We start from the raw sequence: 12,505 nt of genomic DNA, 5'->3' as shown, positions 1-12,505 counted from the left end.
GACAAGGCCTCTATTGGTTTCTGTCTCTGCAGATTTCTACCAAGCCAAGAAGAGAGTGGTGGGTACGCAGTGTAAGTCAGGCCAGTGATTTCAGGGCATACAGTCACAGCTGCCAGGGAGCCAACAGTCAGGACAGAACCACAGCAAACACTACTTCTCGCAGGAACCCACACACTGCACAGACACTGGACACATAGAGTGGATACTTACCTGGAGGAATACATAACCAATACTCTAGACAAATGCAGGGGGAAATTAAACAACCTCTTTTGTTGCATCCATTACCAATGCATACTGTAAAAATACATAAATTAGTTCCATGTATGGTTAACCGATGTACTAATGAGTTCAATGTAAGGGGGCTTGTGTTCTTCCTGTGGTAAGGGAGGGACATTCAAGCGGTACAAATGATGCATCCATGTTCATTTGTGAGTCATGTAAGGACATCCTCTAAAACCCTATGACCTTTTGGTGTAAAGGGGACTTTTGCTATAAGAGCTCACTGTCTGGACAGGTAAGTTCCTGTCTGACATTCCACAGCACTGAAATGGACCAATCAAAGCCCTGCCTCTGGGTCTACCCTTAACCCCTCTTGTCTTGATGACATCTTGAAAATATGAAAACATACTGTTTATGGTAGAGGTTGAATCTACTACAATATACTGTCACATTGAGAGGACTCATTGAAAAATGACCCCAACAACACAATAGCTTTTTACAAAGTATTTGTGGTTCATATGTCCAAATGTATTGATTGATGTTATTTTATTTCATGTTTTTTCATTATGCTGTATTTCTTGTGAAGAGCGCCAGAATTGTGTTATTGTCTGTCTTTTGCAAGCAATTCCTGCCCAAAGTATGTATTTTTGTACATATTGTGTAAATTTGTGAAATCTCAACATGTACTTATAGGAAACTAGTGGAAGAGTACCGTAATGAATAAGACTGTTATGCTTATAATGCAAATTCCTATATAGGAAATGTCACCAATGTCCCCCACCTTCTATCTAACTGGGGCATTTTGCTATAATACTCCTGGGAATTTGTTGATGGGTACCTCCCCAATGCTCTTTCATGCTTTTCTGAACACAAGGCCAGACATGAAAGTTTCCTTTGAATAGTATCAGAGATCTATGTTTTCTTTCAGTATTGCTCAATATTTTTAATTTTGCCCACAGCAGGTGCATCAAGGGACTCAAATTAGTCAAGTGCATGTATGGTATTTTAATCTAAACAGGGAAATTGATTGCTCAAAAACACATAGATACTTTAGAGTAAGCTACAGCCAAGTGTAAGTGCAGTAAAATACACATTAAGTGTTTTTATCTGCCTCAAACTAAGGTCCATCACGGACCACGGTTATTTTTTGTTATGATGGCTGATCCTTCTGCTATTGGTCATTTGAATGGGGGTTAGACACGTATCTGTCATGACAATTCTTCTAAACTAATAGCTTCACAGACCCTGATATTCTGCATTACACCAAAAAATGCATTTGTGTTTATAGATGTTGGTGCACAAGTCCTACATAGGGTTTATGTTCAAAGCTACAACTAAAATATTATTTATTGTGAAATAAGGTAGATATGTGTAATTGGTTATTAGATTTTTTAAATAAATACAGTATGTATATATTATCCTGAAGTACATTTATTGTTTCACCTTTGGGTGTCATGAAAATCTTTTGACCTGAAGATAAGTAAACAATATTTATAAAAATGTTTCTCTCCACCTCAGTCAGGCAACGATTCTGAAATAATACAGATCGTAGTTCTATGGAACCATATTTATACTGAACAAAAATATCAATGCAACATGTAAAAGTGCTGGTTCCATGTTTCATGAGCTGAAATAAAAGATCTCCGTATTTCTCTCAGATTTTGTGCACAAATGTGTTTAGATCCCTGCTAGTGAGCATTTCTCCTTTGTCAAGATAATCCATCCACCTGATAGGTGTGGCATATCAAGAAGCTGATTAAACAGCATGATCATTACACAGGTGAGCCTTGTGCTGGGGACAATAAAAGAACACTCTAAAAGGTGCAGTTTTGTCACACAACACAATGCCACAGATGTCTCAAGTTTTGAGGGAGCATGCAATTGTCATGCTGACTACTGCAGGAAAGTCCACCAGAGCTGTTGCCAGAGAATTTAATGTTCATTTCTCTACCATAATCCACCTCCAACGTTGTTTGGCAGTACGTCCAACCGGCCTCAAAACTGCAGACCACGAGTAACCATGCTAGCTCAGGACCTCCACATCCGGCTTCTTCATTTTTGTGATCATCTGAGACCAGCAACCCAGACAGCTGATGAAACTGTGGGTTTGCAGAACCGAAGAAGTTCTACATAAACTGTCAGAAACCGTCTCATGGAAGCTTATCTGCATGCTCATCGTCATCACCAGGCTCTTGACCTGACTGCAGTTCGGCATCGTAACCGACTTCAGTGGGAAAATGCTCACCTTCGATGACCACTGGCACAATGGAGAAGTGTAATCTTTTTTTAAAGTATCTGTGACCAACAGATCCATATCTGCATTCCCAGTCATGTGAAAGCCATAGATTAGGGCCTAATGAATTTATTTCAAATGACTGATTTCCTTATAGGAACTGCAACTCAGGAAAATCTTCATAAAGGATGAAGACGGGGCCAAGCGTACGTTTGATTACATTTCTAAGTACCTCTACACATTATACACCATTACCACATCATGAACTCGTTTTAATCATGCTCATCATATTCCGAAAACTGTGAAAGTTAGCTCATCAAATATAAATTATTTGCATAAACGAAGATTAAAAACTAAATCCCTAGTATTTTTGTATTTATAGAATAATGATTATGAATACTATCATCATGTCGAGAGCTCAAATAAAAATAGGATTTGTAATTATGTTACCGCTATTAATAGTTGACAGAGCCCATTGTGGTTGTCAGAGGCCTCACCTTGGTCACTCCTCCACTCCTGTGCCCCTTTTTCACCTTGGAAACAGAAGATGACCACTGAAAGTAGTGACAACATCGTGATCATCAAGGGCAACTGCTCCACCCCTGAGTTGAACATACACATTCTCCCCAACCTTTTGTTGCAGGGAGACTGAGTTGGACATGTTGATGTAATAATCATTAGATGAGTTGTGGAACGCAGAGATGACCTTCTGGGAGTTCTTGTACATGCTTAAAATCATAGGATGTGTTCCACGGCCAAATCCAGTAATCGCAAAGTGGTAGACTCCTTTAACCTTTGCAGTGAACACACCTAAATATAAGCATTAAGATATTAGTGATTTAGTTGATGAGACATTGGATTGTGCAGTCAGATGTGTCACAGGCCGGCTCGTGGCAAAAATGAGGGGACCCGAACAACAGGTATAGGCCAATCAAAAAGGTTCTTTATTATAACCCAAAAACGATTAACTTTAAACAAAGATAAAGGAATGAGGTGTGAAAATATCATAATGTGCCCCACCGATGTTGGTGTAGACTCGTTTGAAGACCACAGTGGTGTGATTGTTATAAGGCCCTATGGTGCTCCCCAGTGCAGAAGAGAACACCACCGCTGACCTCTCTGTGGACACAGGGCAGGGACCCTTACCAAAAAGTACCAAAAGGGAATGATTATCAAAATGTTGCTTTATGCATTACAGTACCGGACATTTCTTTCTTCAGCCCCGCTACCAAGCCCTCACTGACTTTCAGCCTGGCCTCCATGGCTATAATGACAGAAATAATGTTGAAGGATATTTATTAAATAAAACCAACCAAAGACAGTAGTTGAGTTGATCTCTTACTGTACCTTCATTAACTATGGTGAGTTTCTCCACCACACCCTTGGTGGCTCTCAACTTGGCATCTGTGTTTCTCAGCTCCAAGCGTTGCTCCACTACCATGTCTCTGACAGCCAGGAGTTCAGTCCAGATGTTGGGGGGGGGCAGCTGTTCTTTTCATCCGTTGTGTTTGCAGGAGCTGCAAGAGCAATGACCTCCTGCTTAGTGTTGCTCATGGTTCTAATGTTGTGTCTCAAAATGTATTTTCTTGTTGTGTGAGGTGCACTTATGCCTCTGCTCTGCGCCTCACTTCTGATCAATGATGAACTTGCAACTAGGAATGGCAATGTAGACAAAGACCTCTACGGAACCCAGGTGTATCTAGATTGGGTGAAATCAATCATCAACAATTCTATTCTGTGATAAGTTCAAAAGCTTTAGGATGGTTATCACATCCACAATAATCATATTTTCAAGAAATTGCTCGTATAGAGCGGTCAATGGCTGTGATAAACCAAGCTTGGGCCACCATCGTTGAAGTGTGTGATGGACTGTAATAAACCAAGCTCGGGCCACCACCGTTGAAGTGTGTGATGGACTGTGACAAACCAAGCTTGGGCCACCACCGTTGAAGTGTGTGATGAACCAAGCTCGGGCCACCACCGTTGAAGTGTGTGATGGATAAACCAAGCTTGGGCCACCACCGTTGAAGTGTGTGATGAACTGTGATAAACCAAGCTTGGGCCACCACCGTTGAAGTGTGTGATGGACTGTGACAAACCAAGCTCGGGCCACCACCGTTGAAGTGTGTGATGGACTGTGACAAACCAAGCTCGGGCCACCACCGTTGAAGTGTGTGATGGACTGTGATAAACCAAGCTCGGGCCACCACCGTTGAAGTGTGTGATGGACTGTGATAAACCAAGCTCGGGCCACCACCGTTGAAGTGTGTGATGGACTGTGACAAACTCCAAAAGATCTTAACAATGCTTTCGATTAAAACATTTATTCACCTACTTTGTAAGGGAGAGGGTGGGGTACATTTTCTTCTCCAGTAATATACCATGATGAAATTGTTCTGTTAACTCCTACTTCTCCCTGTAAGATCATAGCGTTGTGTACTCTGTAACTATGGCGTAAACTCTTGACAGTTTGCAAATAGTTATATCGTTCTTGAAACGTAATTTTGTTTTGTGTGGATTGTCATGATTGCTGATATCTGTGATTGGGCCCTCCAGTATGTGTGCATTGTCTATTATTGAAAATAAATACAAATGTTGATAGAAAAAGATTTATGGTGCTTATTCATAAATAACCCACAATAAAAATTCCTTCTGGCATAAATACAGCTGAGCATTGAAGCATGGCTGTGTGAGACATAATGTATTTGTGGAGCTTTTCCCCAAGGAAGTCTGAGGAGAGCTCATGGCAACCCTCCAAATCCCTACAGACCCCACAACCTCCCAACACATTAGAGAGAACCAAGAGAAAAATAAATATATATAATAAATAAGGGCATCAAATATGAACCCATCCATCACAAAGAGACTATTATTAGTTATCTGTTTTGGAAACCCTCACCAAGCATTCCTATAACCGGTGTGTGTAGGCCTATTTCTATTTAACTTTTTTTTGCATCTGCCTATATAATGCTGCACCGTGGGACAGAGAAGATAGGGCACTCCTTTATAAGCCTGGCCGTAGATCCACAGTCTTTGTAAACCACTGCAGCAGCCCTCCATTAACATGCGTGAGGCGGTGTATATTCAGGGTTTAAGGGATGAAATGGCTGCAATAGGCCCTGACACAAGCCCTGCTGTACTACCGTCCCCCCTCCCTCCCCCTCTCCGCTTCCCTGGCTTCAGCACATATAGGCACCTGCGCGCGTGCGCTAAATTCTCCCCATCCCCCCTCCCTTCTCCCTCCATCATCTGTGCCTCTGCTCACACAGCCGTGATAGAGCAGGACCGCTAGTATTTGCACTCAGACAGCGAGAAGGGGAAAGAGAGAGAGTGAGAGAGCGAAAGAAAGAGGCAGACAGAGCAAGCGTAAGATACAAAGGGGGAGAAAGAGAGCAACAGCAGAGACACAGAGAGAGAGAGAGAGAGAGATGGAGGAAGACAGGGAGGCTGCAGACATCTTTGTTATCAACAATGGAGCATGAAGCTCTGGTAAGGCGATAGGCAGATATTGGGTAGGGGAGAGACATTGAGGAAAGAGGGTCTCGTGTGACCACAGGGGGGAGGAAGGAGGAGAAGGAGGAAGTGGAGGAGAAGGATGGGCCTCGAACACAGACCTGCAGTGGCACTGCCAATCCTGGATTAAACAGTATGGTAACGTTCCCAAATTAATCTGTCACTGCACTGGTTTTGTCTCATCATCCTCTAGTATTTACTTCCATTCTCATTGACACCCATCACTCATTTCACCCATGTCGCAGTGCGTGTAAACTCCTCATGTGAAGACCCTTTTTTTCACGCCATAGCCGTCTGTTATGATGATCTCCCTGCTTCTGCTCTTGTCTCCAGGAGCCTCACCCACCGTGGACCTAACCCTGTGTTTTCACACACACTTTTGGATCTGTGTGTGTGTTTTGTTTTTGTTGTATTTTTTTCCCATCCATCCAGAGAGGAAGGAACATTGTGTATTTCTTCCCTTCATCCAGTCTGTAACATAATAAGCTTTCCATTTTCTCTCATTGAAATAAAAGGAATAGATGAATAGCCTGGTATTGTAGTGCCTGCAGTCATTCGTCCATTAAAATCACATGCCTCCATTTCAATGCAGCTATCTGATTGTAACCTACTTTCTAAAATTGTCGCCTGCTTGTCAGTGAATCTGTTGGGAAATAGTGCAGGGCACTGTGGCTCCTCTGAGACCTCGTTTACATGCTAATACAATCCTAATAAAGCCTCAGTGGCCTGACTAGATGAATTAGGGCAGCGCTTGCTGAGATATGTGTGGTGTCTGCCCTGGTTCCTGTCTGCTGGGGTTGGTGACAGTAGTGTTGTGATGTCTACCCGGGCGACATGGGGTAATAATTCAAACAAGTCCCACTCCCAGAAACAACTAGATGTTTTTTTATCCTTTTTAAACAGTCCACAGATGGTTGTGTCTTTCAGTGAGATGTTAAGAATTCACACTGAGGGAGATTAGACCTCCATTGTTTGTTGAGCTGCCTGCCACGTTGCAGAAGTGGGAGGGTACTCCCCCATGTTTATGTCATGCAGCATCACACCACTAGATCATACATCACACAAGTTTGAAAGGGATAGAATGATACATTGATAGTGCAGATGTCTGAACTAATAATCACAGTATTCATCGTTGTCTTAGGCCTAACCATCATCATCACCATCATTATTATCACCATCACATTCATCGGGTATTCATGTGCCAAAATAGTTTTTCACAGTTTAGCAGTATGCACTGTGAAAACACTTGATGTAAAATCTGTTTTTTAAGGCGTAACACAGTAACTGTCTGAGTCTTATGCCAAGGATCTGAGGGAAAGTCTGTGAAAAGAGAACAGTCACTAGATCTGTCATTGTGATGGGTGTTCTGCTTTAAAGATCATGTTTACCTTACGATGCTGACTTCACATCAATCATGGCAACCACTTTCTCCCTGTCCGCGCACTCTGTCACCTCTGCCTCCCCCATCCCCTGTCCCTGCTTAGCTGGATAAAAGCGAAGTGACAACATTGGGCCTGCCCCCCTCAGCCAGCCATGGCGGCTCTGACGGTAACATCAGCTTGGATGGGGCTGGAGTGGGTGTGGGGGCGGGGGCAGTGGCCGGGTTGGGGACTGTGGCTGGAGGGGCTGAAGGGGTCTCCGAGCCTCAGCGAACGCGGGTCGCTCTGGAGCACCTGCAGCAGAAGATCCTGAAGATAACTGAGCAGATTCGGATAGAACAGGAGGCAAGAGATGACAACGTAGCCGAGTACTTGAAGCTGGCCCACAATGCAGACAAGCAGCAAGCCTCGCGCATCAAACAGGTGTTTGAGAAGAAGAACCAGAAGTCTGCACAGACCATCGCCCACCTGCACAAAAAGCTAGAGCACTACCACAAGAAGCTGAAGGAGACAGAGCAGGTGAGTGAGTGTGTGTGTGTGTGTGTGTGTGTGTGTGTGTGTGTGTGTGTGTGTGTGTGTGTGTGTGTGTGTGTGTGTGTGTGTGTGTGTGTGTGTGTTTGTTGGTTCCTGCCACACTGGTTCCATCTCATGACTGATGATGACTCCTCTCCATGGCTCAGTTGTTCCTAAGGGACATTTGTAATGTAATGTGTTTGTCTCACTTGAATGTTTTACCCTGACTGCTGCTTTCTGAGGTGATGCACAGGAGGTTGATGGCACCTTAATTGGGGAGAAAGGCTCGTGGTAATGACTGGAGAGGAGTCAGTGGAATGGTATAAAATACATTAAACACATTGTTTCCAGGTGTTTGATGCCCTTCCATTATTATGAGCTGTTCTCCCCTCAGCAGCCTCCACTGACGTTATGACACATGTTACATCACTTTATAAGTAGGGTTGGGCCATATCCACATTACCCTATGAATTAATTCATCCCTGGAGTATTGATGTATTTTGAAAGTTACATATCTTTAACACTTGAGTGCTGACAAGCAAAACATTTTGGGACTATGTCAACAATGAACTAATGAAACAAATATCAAAAGATCATTTTTTGGTGGAATTTCCCTTTAACTCCGGGTTGTTGAAAATACCTATTTCAATACCTGGCTTTGTAGAACATGACATGAGATGTCACTCACTCACTATCTAAAGATGTTTTGTTGTTGTAGAAAAGCAAATACGAATGATTAGCTTTATCTTTCAACTAACACACACATGTATTTATTTAAAAAGTACAAATATTGACATTTTAAAGAAACTGTTTCCACATTATTGGAAATCATGTCTCCTGTATTTCAAAATTCCTTGGTATAGGTGCTATCATAAACCTGCCCAACCCTATTCCTAGGTAGATTATCTGAGGGTTCTGTTCTGACTATGCCCTCTTATTGATAAAGTATGTTTATATTCTCCTATCTCCCTGCTCTGTTGTGTCACCTCCACCATTCCACTTTAATTTCCATCCCTCTCTCACCACTTATCCACCCATGTATCTGCTACTCCTTTACACCCTTTCAATCTATCCCATTTATTTTTGTTTCTCCCTCTCATCTTCCATCCCCTGTCCTCCCTCTACCCTCCTTATAGAATGGTCCAGCCCGTCAGCCTAAGGATGTGCTGCGGGACATGCAACAGGGGCTGAAGGACATGGGGGCCAATGTACGAGCCGGGTTCCATGGCTTTGGCGGGGGTATGGTGGATGGGGTCAAAGGAGGGGTAGAAGGGGTCAAAGGAGCTGTGGTGTCTAAGCCACGGGAGTTCGCCAGCTTGATCCGCAACAAATTTGGCAGTGCAGACAACATCTCCCACCTCATAGAGGACGAGGTGGGAGGGCACTCGGAGGACGCGCCTGCTCAACGAGCCCTGAGTGGCAGTGCCACCCTTGTCTCCAGCCCCAAGTACGGTAGCGACGACGAGTGCTCCAGTGCCACCTCTGGCTCAGTGGCAGGCAGTCACTCAGGCGGGGCTGGGGTAGGAGGTGGGATGTCGGGGCAAGGGCAGGCTGGCCTGGGGAGCCCCAGACTGGATGGGCACCACCACCACCACCACCACCACATTCACAGCTCCTGGGACGCCTTGCTGGAAGGCCTGCAGGAGATCAAGGCCAGCCAGGCCCACATGGAGGATGCCATCGAGGACATGAAGAGCCAGCTGCAGAGTGACTACTCCTACATGAACCAGTGCCTGCAGGAGGAGAGATACAGGTGCAGACCAACACCTAGGCCAATACACAGAGCATCGAATGAGAGTTGGTAGTATACATCAATCTCACACTAAATGCTGAAACAAGCTGCTTTGCTTTTAGCTTGTTTCAGTACAGCAGTGTAAATTATGTTCAGTGTTTTTACACTACATGATTTATGCTGAATGATATTCATGAGGATAATTAAAAAGGTCCAGGGAACTTTTACAGATTTTGTACATTTCAAGTTTTGTCAAGATCAGAAGTAGTTGTTTTAATGTATAAAACTGATCCTTAAATTAAACGGAGTGACGCCTTGAAAATTGCATAAATATGTAAAATCTTTCTCTAATTCGTTGAATTTGTCTTTACTCCGCTGGTCTAAATTATACCGGCTCTGCCTCATACATTAAAAAATATATATCTTTCTGTTTAGGTATGAGCGACTGGAAGAGCAGCTGAATGACTTGACAGAGCTGCACCAAAACGAAATGACTAATCTGAAACAAGAGCTGGCCAGCATGGAGGAGAAAGTGGCCTACCAGTCCTATGAGAGAGCCAGAGACATACAGGTAGAGAGATAGAGACCTGGATTTACAGTTTATGATACTTTTCCTGAAGATAAACAAGTATGACTCCAGAAATGAGTCTTGTTCCCCTAATTCAGTTGTAACATTGTGTTTGCCTGTGTTTGTCATTTGTCCCTGTGTGTGTATGTATACATGCAGGAAGCGGTGGAGTCGTGCCTGACCCGCATCACTAAGTTGGAGCTCCAGCAGCAGCAGCAGCAGGTGGTGCAGTTGGAGGGTGTGGAGAACGCCAACGCCCGCGCCCTGCTGGGCAAACTCATCAACATCATCCTGGCACTCATGGCCGTAGTGCTGGTGTTCGTCTCCACCCTGGCCAACTTCATCACCCCACTCATGAAAACTCGAGCGCGGGTGGCCACCACCATCATGCTGGCCCTGTTTCTGTTCATCCTTTGGAAGCACTGGGACTTCCTGGAGCTGTGGCTAATGCCCAGCTGAGTTTCCTACAGCCAATCACCCACGCCCTTGTGTCTGAGTGACCAGGATGTGGACAGAGGGACCAGAGAGATTCACTGAGCTGTCCTAGACACTCTAACAGTCTGAAACTCAGAGAGCGTGAATACAAAACTCATATTTCTGAAAGAGAACCAGCGCACTTTTTTGATAGGATTTATGCTCAGAGAGTCGTACTTAGGAGGGTTGAAAGGTCAAAACGTTTCTTTACAAAGCAACTGGCGAAGACTTCCTTCGGACAGGGGGCATTTCTGGTTGACTGATGGTCGAGAGAGAGACATTTAAGGAAGAGTGTTGGGTGTTTTATGGTGATTACCATGACAAGGAAGCTGAGGAACTATCTGCCTGGTCGCTTGGCAACTCAAGCATTTGCTCTTTCTCATGACCAATCTAGTGGTGTCAACTCGCCATCGTACTGTAGTCACTATGACCTAATTACAATTCGAGAATTCATGTTGAAATTCTTTGACACATTTTTCTAATGTTAGTATAGGCCTACACTTAAAAGTGAAAATGGATAAAAGAACAAATTATACTTTGTCTTTGCTAAACCATGTTTGCTGTTACCTTTTGTTGAGCCAATTGTATATTTGGAGGACAAGGCCAAGCAAAAGGATTGGTTTTTTTGCTCAATGTTAGGGTATGTACTACTCATGCATGTCCTCACGTGCATTTATACCTGTGTGATGCACTTGGCATGAGTAGCATTCCAACACCAACAGAAATACTCTTTGGACTTAATAGCATTCTGTTGTCTGTAGACAGTTTCTACCTAAATGTTTTTTTTAAACTTTCATCTCCATATTATTTTTAAAACAGTCAACTCAATCTCTTCTGGTGTTTAAAACTACACCTTTTTTGGTGTATCGGTCATTTTAGTGTCTTATGTGTGATGTAAAGAAGAATTTGAGGGCCAGAAAGTAATCTGGTGAGATGGATCATCAAAACTACTAAATTATCTATAATCTATTCTGAGCATCAATGCTATTTTATAACCACTGTTGTTGTAGAGCAGCTAAGAATATATGTAGTGTCAGATTCATAGGCATGTTAGACCATTGCTTCCATATTTCTATCCAGTTTGCGAAATCCATCACAACTCTGTTGCATTCTTAATAAATACATTCTTAAACTATATGCTAATGTTGCATGATATTGGAAAGTAGGATCATTTGCATGCAACTATGTATATCTAACAGTACTGACAATGGAGCAGAATAATAATATGGTAAGTAATCTGTGATAGTTGGGTCTTCATTATGAAAAAATTACTACAAATGTCAAATAGAGTTCCACAACCTATAAAATCCCAATGTAACCCCACTTCAACATTTTATTCTAGCCTGGTTCAAGCTAAAGGTTGTTTTTATATCAAGTTATGACATATCTTGTGTCCATCATTTCAGTCAGGGGGGGCTAAAATATGTGTTATATATGTCTAAAAATGTATTCAGTTCCAGCCCAACTGAATATTCACCCACTAATCCTGTGGATTACAGCATTATTTACACTTAACTGCCCCCCCCTCTCACTTTTATTCACTGGCTCAGTAAAACTGCTAATCCTCATATGTGATTGGGTGAGAGGTTACCAACTCCGCACAACTGAATTTCAAATGCCTGAAAGAATACACGTTTAGGTTGGTTCTGTTGCCAAAATGTAATAGTTTACTGTTCTTACCAACAGTACTAAATAAACTATGGAACTCTCAAAGGCTAAGACTGAGCCCTAAAAAAATTAAGAGTTGTCAAGGTTGTCAGATGTAGTAAAGAGGCAAAAAGGTTTTTAGTGAGGATTTCTTTGGAAAGGCTTCAACCATCAGACAGACCCTGACGTATGCTGAAATACACTGAGTGTACAAAACATTAGTATTG

At 43.0% G+C, this 12,505-nt stretch overlaps 1 protein-coding gene across 1 annotated transcript; it reads left to right on the top strand.

The window, feature by feature from the left end:
* The first annotated feature begins 5,729 nt into the window (after nt 1-5,729).
* Nucleotides 5,730-10,871, top strand: LOC115139495 (transmembrane and coiled-coil domains protein 2-like). Its single transcript, XM_029676979.2, has 5 exons — nt 5,730-6,103; nt 7,450-7,863; nt 8,994-9,610; nt 10,025-10,160; nt 10,317-10,871. Exons 1-5 carry the CDS (start codon nt 6,101-6,103, stop codon nt 10,614-10,616), a joined length of 1,470 nt encoding a protein of 489 aa, XP_029532839.1. The 5' UTR covers nt 5,730-6,100; the 3' UTR covers nt 10,617-10,871.
* Nucleotides 10,872-12,505: the final 1,634 nt, after the last annotated feature.

This window comes from Oncorhynchus nerka, linkage group LG2, assembly GCF_034236695.1.
Source record: "Oncorhynchus nerka isolate Pitt River linkage group LG2, Oner_Uvic_2.0, whole genome shotgun sequence".
NCBI lineage: Eukaryota > Metazoa > Chordata > Actinopteri > Salmoniformes > Salmonidae > Oncorhynchus > Oncorhynchus nerka.
Note: the sequence above shows the minus strand (reverse complement) of the source record. Positions and strands in the feature narration are given on the sequence as shown.